The 9,723-nt window shown below is 40.7% G+C and overlaps 1 protein-coding gene across 2 annotated transcripts; it reads left to right on the forward strand.

The window, feature by feature from the left end:
• The first annotated feature begins 2,663 nt into the window (after nucleotides 1-2,663).
• tmem30c (transmembrane protein 30C) lies at nucleotides 2,664-9,032 on the forward strand. Of its 2 annotated transcripts, XM_048978038.1 has the most exons (7): nucleotides 2,664-2,908; nucleotides 4,659-4,775; nucleotides 5,552-5,659; nucleotides 6,334-6,424; nucleotides 6,535-6,681; nucleotides 6,803-7,018; nucleotides 7,684-9,032. In XM_048978038.1, exons 1-7 carry the CDS (start codon nucleotides 2,711-2,713, stop codon nucleotides 7,869-7,871), a joined length of 1,065 nt encoding a protein of 354 aa, XP_048833995.1. In that variant the 5' UTR covers nucleotides 2,664-2,710; the 3' UTR covers nucleotides 7,872-9,032. The 2 variants fall into 2 exon arrangements, with proteins under 2 accessions (XP_048833995.1, XP_048833996.1); XM_048978039.1 differs by lacking the exon at nucleotides 4,659-4,775.
• The last annotated feature ends 691 nt before the right edge of the window (nucleotides 9,033-9,723 follow it).

Genomic DNA, 9,723 nt, shown 5'->3' on the forward strand with positions numbered 1-9,723 from the left:
TAAAAATCTGGAACATTTTGGATTAGTCTGTGTTGGGGCTCAATGTGATGTGCTTTCATGGGGTCTAAAATCTCTATCGGCACCCCTGATTTCAGGTACCTATCTTAGGACTGATCTTAAGCGGACCAGGCAGTTTCAAAAGTTGTCGGCTGTGGATGTGCTTCAGACCCCTTCAAGAAAACTTCATGATGTTCTCCTGCAGGACTGTGTACATGGGACCCATATAAAGGGGACTGAACGTGATTACAATTTAACGGTAGTGGCATCTGTCCGCCATTTCAGAGCGACTGACTCAGTGGGCAGGCACGGGAGCTTGTAAACACGGCAGCCATTGAAAAGCCCCTCAGGGGTGCGCTGAAACACACCAGATGATATCGTGCTTCTTAGGTAATGCCAGGCCTCTCCAATGAGCTTCTCACCAGATTAAAATGCACATGCTAAAAACATCTGTAGAATAAATGTTCCTGGCCTAACTGTTGCAATAAAGAGCTACTCTGAGACAGGAAGGCCTCTTTCCCATAGTGTCTCGTTCTATTAGTTTGTCTCGTCCAATCCCGTCCACCGTGTTTAGAGTGAATCCAATCGTATCGTCTTTCAGGTGACCTTTGAGAAATGAGCAGTAGTTATCCAGATGTACGCTGCAGTACAGGAGGACAACATGTCAAGAAGCAGAACGCGCATGTACTTAATGCAAATTTACTTTCACGCTCCAAAAAAGACGTCATGATCTTATACACAAGAGATCCACGGTTTGTCTCTGAATGGCATATTGTATTATAAACGTTACTGAGGTATTGTCTTATACAGTACATGTTACCATGTTGTTCAAACTGAATCCCTTGGGTGAGACGGAGACAGCTCTGCAGAGTATATAAAGGCACAGTTAAATCGCAGTACTTTTCATGTCATCCCTTGCCAAGATTTACAGCCAAGTCCCTTTGTTACAAAAGCCTACTAACACATTATAGTTATTGGGAACAAGGGGATATTTTGAGAATTGTATGGAGGGACCATATGGGCCATAACTGGAAAAGCGAAATAAAAAATCAATATCAAAAACTGGAAGGGGGTGTTTGTGGGAAGCCGGGTCACCTCACGCCTCCACGGTTGGTGTTTTGAATCCGGCGTCGCTCTACGTGGGTGTGCAGTTTGTGTGTTTTCCCTGTGTTCGTGTGGTTTTTCAGGTTTCTCACCCAATCATAAAACATGAGGTTAGGTAAGCTGGTGTCTTTAAGTTGCCCATCGTGTTTCAGTCTCTGTGCGTGCCTTGCATTGGAATGGCATCCCCTCCCTGCAGGGGCAAATCTACGATTTATAAGGTGATGGGTATTAAAGGAGCCACAGCATCCTGTGCTTCCTGGGATAGTTTCCGGGCTTAACTGTGACCCTGAGCTAGATTAATGCCTAGAAAATAGATGGACATTTACTGTACAGTATAAAGCGACAGTACACAAGTAGCTGTCGTACATTACAGCAAAACCAGATCTACAGAACATGTGTTATCCTGAAGGATTCGAATGCATGTATCACACTACCTATATGACCTGATACAAAAAATATGGAACTTTTATCCACCCAGGTGGATTCATTTATATTAAATTTCCCTTTCTGGTTTAATATTACAGTGTTTATTAGCTTCATGTCACTCGAATGGGCATGCAAGGCTCTGCTATGCTGTTCATGTGAAACACTTCTGCCTTGCCATCGTTATTTCCTCCTTCAGAAAGTGTAGTACAGTAGTTTGCTAACCCCTGCTGGTGAAGAGCTGCACTTACAAGATAATATTGGCTTATACTTATATATATATATATATATATATATATATATATATATATATATATATATATATATATATATCCCAAAATTTGTTATATTGGAAATAATGCATCCTGTTTTTGGCATCATAATGTCATTGTAGCTATGATCTTCTCAAATGTCATTGGGCTAAGCAGTGCTGTTTTTTGCCTTAGTGATGGAGTTCTGTGTGCATGTGGCTGGCTGGGTGTTGTCAGTGAGGCAGCAAAGAAACAAATAATAGTCAAGAAGAAGTAGACCTACAAGAAACTCCCCCCGGAGAGCGGCGCTGATTTTCCATCATCCTGCTGAGCCCCTTGTTGTCAGTTTTAGTGTCAGCCTGTGTCAGAAACCCAACGGATGAGATTTGTCTGGTGCAGATTACAATCAAAAGTGATTTTAAACCAACTGGGAAATGCTCTCCATGCAGATTTTGTCAACACACATTTGTGTGCAAGTATTCTTATATGAACTTGCCCGGAATCTGTTCTTATACTGTGAAGACAAATGTGTTTTTACATTTTTCACAGTGTTTTATTTGCTTTGATCCAGTTGATGGTAGATATTGTGGCATCTGAAGTCCATTCATTACACATTCAATAAAAAGTGGCCATTAAGCAGAGTACTGTGTTCAATCCAAGAAAAGTCCTGCCCACTACAAGTGGATTCAAGTTAGTGCAGCTACTTTAGGAGGAACCGTGCATATCCATAGCCTGCTAACACAGAGAAAACATTGTCTTCAAAATCTTCAAAACAGTGTCCAGTGGAATACTGGGCACTTTTTATCGTACATTGGAAGTGGGAGGTGGCAGCGTTGGTTAATAAATAATCTGTGGGTTTCAAAGGGCGCTCAGTCCTGCAAAGGCTGCTGGGAAAGCAAGTATCAAGAAAGAAGTAGGGACAGCAGCGGAAAATCATGGCGGAAAATGCAGAAAAACCCAAACCACAGTATAGGTGTCCAGACAATTCGGCCTTCAAGCAGCAGCGGCTGCCTGCCTGGTCGCCCTCTCTCACAGCAGAGACAGTCCTTCCTTTCTTCTACATTTTGGGAGTCGCATGTGTGCTGCTGGGGGTCCTTCTTCAAGTCACCATGCAGAACACACAGGAGATCAAGGTACGTCCGATGTGCCTGTGAGTGCCCGCTGGAACTGTAGCCTTTCATTTGGTCCCTCTGAGAAGATACATGACACACTGGCTAACTTTCGAGCAGGGCAATCCAGACATCAGTAATAATCAGTAAAAACACCTCAACCAGGGGTTAACCTGAGTACTTCCTCCCTGATATGGGATCTCTGGGTTGGGTTAGCAGGCTGTAAAACACAAATGTAAATCTTTAAAAACGGCCAGATTTTTTAGGTCATGAAACATACATGCTTACATAGACAGAATGTTTTTTTTTTCCTGTACTGAAAGAGGGACTTTTTAATTTAACAAAAGAGGAAAGAATACACAAAATTATAAGAAGGGTAGCAAATAAATTATGGATGGACAGCTAAATCTGCTTTTAATAACCAGGCAAAACAAAATTGTTCTCCACATGTGTAAGATAAACAAAACAAAAACAAATTTCCATCCATCCATTTATCCTTCTTCTGTAACCACTTGTCCTATTCAGGGTGGTGCGTGTGTGTGTGTATGTGTGTGTGTGTGTTCCGGAGTCTATCCCGGAAGCTAGGGGCAACAGGTAAGGAACAACCCAGGATGGGGCGCCAACTCATTGCAGGGCACACTCACACACCAATCACTCACACATGCACACCGACGGGCAATTTCATAACCCCAGATAACCTCAGCATGTTTTTGACTGTGGGGGGGGGAACTGGAGCATCTAGAGGAAACCCCATGACAACACGAGGAGAACATGCAGACTCTAACCACACGGAGCCACGGCAGAAACTCAAACACAGGACCCAGAGGTGTGAGGCTGCAGTGCTAAACACTGCCCACCATGACACAACAGAACACATTTAATATACCGAAAGATGACAAACCGGAAAAGGAAAGGGTTTTCTATACTGTAAATCTGATAGCAACAGAAGTTCAGAAGAGAACCAAAAAAATCCATTGTTAATCCATCCAAAGCAAACTTCTGTCAACAGCGATACCCCTGACTTTGCTCAGAAATGGGATGCATGCACTCAGAATAAAATAAATGATAATGAAAGCTGAATGTATTTCTCATGACATTTTGAAAATTTAGTGTTTATTCTTGCATAACGCGATTCTATTGTATTTAAATGCTGGTTACAATTGTTCGGGGAAATGTACCAGGAATAAAGAAATGGTTACGAAGATGTAAACTCTTGAATTGTTATATCTCAGAAAATGACACACGTAAATCCCATAAAGCCATAAGTACCACTTATATTTATTGCCAGTGATTATTTAGGGGATGTACCTTGTGTTCATTATCTAAAAATCTATTGTCACTGGCATCTACAGTTAAGCAGGAGCACAATCCAAAACTGCTTTTATCCTGTATAAGCTGGAATCATTTATACCTAGAAAAAAAAGCATGGATTTTTGACTGAGCAGATTATTCAGGGGTCAGCTTTCTTAACTCCTTTTCTGCCCAAACGTGCACAATTTAAAATGTTGAAATGCAAAACAAATCGAATAATTTCGCATGAATTCCAACAAATGTACAAAAAGCTTCTTTCTGTACCATTTTATGCTGATGGGGATTTTCCAGACTGAAATTTCAGATTGCAAATAGTCAGTGAAAAAAGACAAATTACAAGCCAAAAATATGTCTTTAAAAGCAAACATCCCAAATAATTTCAATAACGAAAGATTTTTCCTACAGAGACAAAGACAATGACAAAGAATAAACACTGACCCCCCCCTCTGCTTCATTGTCACAGGTGGACTACACCAATGCGGAGTCATGCGACATGTGCTTTGAGACACGTAAATACAAAGCGAATGCCAGCCGGCACTGCGCCTGCTCAGTTACGTTTTCGCTGAAGGAAAGACTTGAGGTCTGCTAGCCATCACTGCTCTGGAAATGCAATTTAACAGAATGATATATGCGTGTCCTTTACAAAAAAAATTCACGTGGAATTCTGGGTATGATGTTAAACTAAATCCAGTCCTGTAAGGAGGTCCTCCATCTTACAGGGAAATTTGGGGGTTGGTGGCAGGATTGGCACTACAGCCACCGGAAAAAACTCACACTGCTCAATTCAGACTAGTGTGGCGCTGGGGTATCACCCGCCGCACGGCTGCACTCAGGTTCTCATCCCTGAGGTGGCCTGTCATGTGTTGGCTGCGGCAGCGCGCTGTAATCAGTGCATTCTCCTTACCTCACGTGGAATGGCTTATTTAATGCAATAATAATAGTAGTAGGCCATCTCTTCAATTAAATGAATAGAAAAATCCAGAATCAATATGTATGTTGCAGTGCACCATACTCTGGTTAACCTTCTGTTAGTCGGGTCACAAAAACCCATTATTACAGATATGCAAGATTTGACGATGTCCTAAATGGCTGTGCTTATGTACTGTACTATCATGGGCGTCGCCGCCATTAAATCTGAGGGACGTGTCCCCCTCACATTTCATAATTATTCGTTTGGACACCCCCCACATTTAACATAAAATATTAGTTTTATGCCAGTGTGCCCCCCCCCCCACATTCAAAATGCTTCTGACGCTCCTGTGTACTATATTGGAAAATCTAGTACTTCTGGATGCTTGTTCTGAAGTATCTGTAATATACCCAGCAAAGGATCAGCGATGCAAACTCCTGTTTCAGGGCGACGTGTTTTTCTACTATGGCTTGGTGAATTTCCATCAGAACCTCCGCCGGTATATGGACTCCAGAGATGATGCCCAACTGCTTGGCCGAATCAAAAAACTCAAGGTGCAATCTGCCACTTTACTTTGTCCATCTATCCATTCTCCATAGCGACTTATCCAATAGAGGGTCACTATGAGCCTATCCCCTGAAGCACACTGCAGGATTCATATTCTTACTGTACAGTGGGACCCCGTATCCACGGTTTCAGTAACCGAAGCTTCAGTTATCTGGAGTCTGGAAAAAAAAATTGGAGAATTTGAGAAATAAACAGTCCGTAAGTTTCAAACTGTGTGCCAAGCATGTACGAGCTGCAACATGATGAAATCCACTAGTCCAGTTGCACCCAGTACATAATGTATATCTTTTTGTCCCCATACCCACGACTCCCTGCATACTCTTACAGAGTCTGCCATTAATGCCTTGTTTCATAAACTGATCCTCATAAAGGACACATTGTATTCTTGCATCGCTCTATCATCTCTTTAAAATTAGGCTAACACATTAGAATCCCTTTCATTTAAGAGAGTGAAGTACTGTAAAGTACTGTACAATAATGTGCAATATATTTTATTGTCTTACTGTAATTTATCAATTAAACTTTACCATATGAATGTACACAAAAATCATGTTATATATGGGATTTGGATGGCTTGCTATTATCCACGGTTTCGACCATTTGTGGTAGGTCTTGGAACGTAACATCCATGGATAACTTTGATATAAATGATTCTCTGTAGAATCCGAGTGTCTATTGTGGACCAAACTTCCAATATGCCAATGGTACTCCCATCGCACCTTGTGGTGCCATCGCAAACAGTATGTTCAATGGTGAGTGTCCTCTTCAGGTTTCTGCTTACTATAACTGTAAGTTTGTAAGTTATACTGTAAGTTTGGTTGAAAGTCTTATTCAATGGTGTGTGTGCGTGTGTGTTTCACAGATTCCTTCGCTCTGTTTTTTCACCCCCCGGTTGGCGCACCATTGAGGGTTCCTCTGTTCCGGAAGGGCATTGCATGGTACACGGACAAAAACATCAAGTTCCACAATCCATACGTTCCCAATGAATCTCTCCCTCAAGTCTTTCAAGGTCTGTGTCAGCCCATTCTTGACTTGATTTCATTAGCTGGACTGTGATGTAATCAGTAAATCAGGCTGTCTGATGGTCACACCTTGTTTGCTGCTGCATCGTTCCCTGCATTTGATTCCAGGTACAGCCAAGCCTTTCTACTGGCAGAAGCCAGTGTATGAGCTGGACCCCAACGACTCGACCAACAACGGCTTCATCAATGAAGATCTAATTGTTTGGATGAGAGAGGCTGCCTTTCCCAATTTCAAGAAGCTTTATGGGATCCTCGATCGGCAGTCAAGCAAAATGTTTGAACAGGGCCTTCCTGTGGGAAACTATAGTGTGTCCATCTCATACAGTATCCTTCAAATCAAAATACTTAGTGGAATTTGCCAGTATGCTCTAGTATTGCAAAAATCTCTATGTGCAAGAGATTATTTTTAATTTGCATAAACTATATAGCAGATGGTTATAAACTACCACTTACACTCAATAGCCAATTTATTGGTTACTCCAGGTAGGAAACCCTTATTACTCTAGAACTCGTTCAAAGATTGCTGTTATTTTACCACTTTTCCTTTAACAAGTATGGCCATTCTCTGCTGAACTCGCTCTTTAACAAGGTGTTTTCAGTCATAGAACTAAGCCGACTGTATGTTTTCTTTATCAAACCACTTATTGTATACATATCACAAGAGGTTGGCTGTTTCTGAGAATCAAGAAACAACATTTCTGGCATTGTTGTTTAAAAGTATTCACTAATCACTGCTGGTAAAATGCTTAGCCTCGCAGTAACTGAGCCTCTTGTGTCTCTGTACATACTCTATGTATTCAGCTGTAACTACACACTTCACTACGCTCTGAAGAAAGCTAACTAGCGGGTTTATCTAATAAAGTGGCCACTGATTGTGTCTTAGAGGCAAAGCGCCACACATACTGAAGCATCTGGCAGTTTAATTCCAAGTAAAGGAAATTACCTCAATGTTCAATAATGCATTTTTGCCCTTGACCCGTGACCCTCAGATTTCCCTGTGCAGTACTTTAGGGGAAGGAAGCAAGTGGTCCTGTCCACAGTGAGCTGGTTTGGGGGCCGGAACCAGTTCCTGCCCATTGCATACCTGGTCACTGGATGCGCGACCCTGCTGGTTGCTGTGGTCCTTACTGTTGTCTATATAAAGTTTGGCAAGAAAGGCTTGAAGATGGAAGATTGACCAGAAAGCCCAAGATGTCAACAAACTACAATAATGTAAATCAATTCATCGAAAAATATGTCAATTCTGGGGGTTTGTATGTTTATTTAATATTTATAGCTAGTATTTTTACAGACTGGAATAGTCGTAGTTAAATGGGCCTATGAAATACACCGGATTTATTTCTGATACGTTTTTACTTATAACTCTATAATGTGGTAAATGATTTGTTTGTAAAGAACTTACATGTATGTTGCATTTTCTATGCATGCTCAAGTGTAGCCTCTCACTCTGCCCTGCCGCCCTGATCAATCAATCTACAGCTCAGCTGCTAGTGTCCAGACTTCAAAAATTTCAATAAAAACATAGTGACATAAAAAACAGCAGAAAATTTTAGCAATGTGTAACTATTTTAACTATTTAAGAACCTTATTCAGATATAAAGCCACTTAAATAAAACATGTCTGCATTTCAATATGGCCGCTAAGGGAACTGTGCACTTCCTGTTCGTTTACATGCATAACATGACACTCAGCACACAAGGTATGCTGATCTTGCCATTTCTCTCTTTGTTAAGGGCACAATGACTGATATTTGGAATGGGCCTTTAGTCCAAAAACAAGGTGAAATGGTCAAAAACAGAAAGAATTATTCCTCTAAATATGGGGTCTGTGATATCAGTTTTCACCTGTTGATTGTAGCACCTACACTGCACCTGCACTGCACCTACACTGCACCTACGCACAATGCACAGCGTTCATTATGTACAGAGATGGGCAGAAATACATCAAAAAGTATCATGGTACAAATTACCAATACTTGCTCTTTAAATGTGACAAAACAAAATACCAAATAGTGGCGTGAGAAAATGTATTTCATTAAAATACAAGTAATTTGTAATTTGAAAATGCAGAAGGAGGCACACCAACAGTTTCTTAAATTAATTATCACGATCTGTGAATTTCCTGCTTTGTCTTACAGTAGAATATGCACAAACGTAAAGAATACTGTTCAGAGTAAAGAAGCAGCTTCTTTTCTTGCTTCCTGGTGATGGAAAAACAAAGTTCACAACTAGCAAGCTGGGCCCAACAGGATGTGTCACATGATTTACTTACATTTAGCCAAAGACAGTGATTGGCCATATTAAAAAGTCTGTAAGCCTGTTGATGATGGTTCATAAAATGACAGAAAATAAATAAATAAATTGTCATGTTTTCTTACATATATTAAATATTTTAAATGCATAAAATACCATTTCTCAAAATATTTTGTTGCAAAGTACATCTGATTTTTCCCCATCCAGCAAAATACAAATTGCAAAATACTCAAAAGTAATTAAATACACATTTTAAATACATTTAATTGAAATACTCCCCATCTCTGATTACATTTCTCACGGAATATAATTAGCCCATATACAGGCCTATCCATTTCGTTTTTGCTGAATGGCAAGGGTTTCCAGCCAGGAACCTTGTAGCACGGGTACTACCATCCCTCCCTTGGAACACAAATAGCCCGGAAAAAGACGAGTTCAACGCCATATCACAATCTCCACCTTCTTTTTAAACTATGCTGCACATAGCTTCATGGTGCTGGTCACTCTCGGTGGGGACAGTGACCACTCAGGGGGGATACTAAGCCAGGAATGGAATTAAGCAGAAAAATTACAATTAAACACAGGTATGCCACTTTTTATACCTTTATTTGCTGTTTTCAAGACAAATCTCCAAAATGCTTAAAATGTCAAGGGAATCCAACAGTAGCAGCTCTGTGAGTGCAACTTTGTTAACAAACCGGGTTTGTTTGTCCTTGTAAGTAAAACTTTTGAAAATTGGTTTGCCTTTGATGATCATTTCATGACTGACAAGATTCA

The sequence above is a fragment of the Brienomyrus brachyistius genome, chromosome 16, assembly GCF_023856365.1.
Source record: "Brienomyrus brachyistius isolate T26 chromosome 16, BBRACH_0.4, whole genome shotgun sequence".
Lineage (NCBI taxonomy): Eukaryota > Metazoa > Chordata > Actinopteri > Osteoglossiformes > Mormyridae > Brienomyrus > Brienomyrus brachyistius.

What these genes read in the sequence shown, in the direction of transcription:
- tmem30c (XM_048978038.1), top strand. Translation starts at nt 2,711, where the DNA reads ATGGCGGAAAATGCAGAAAAACCCAAACCACAGTATAGGTGTCCAGAC. An exon ending in GCCGAATCAAAAAACTCAAG is followed by an intron (nt 5,660 to 6,333) that starts GTGCAATCTGCC and finishes GATTCTCTGTAG; the next exon opens with AATCCGAGTGTCTATTGTGG. An exon ending in TAGTGTGTCCATCTCATACA is followed by an intron (nt 7,019 to 7,683) that starts GTATCCTTCAAA and finishes CGTGACCCTCAG; the next exon opens with ATTTCCCTGTGCAGTACTTT.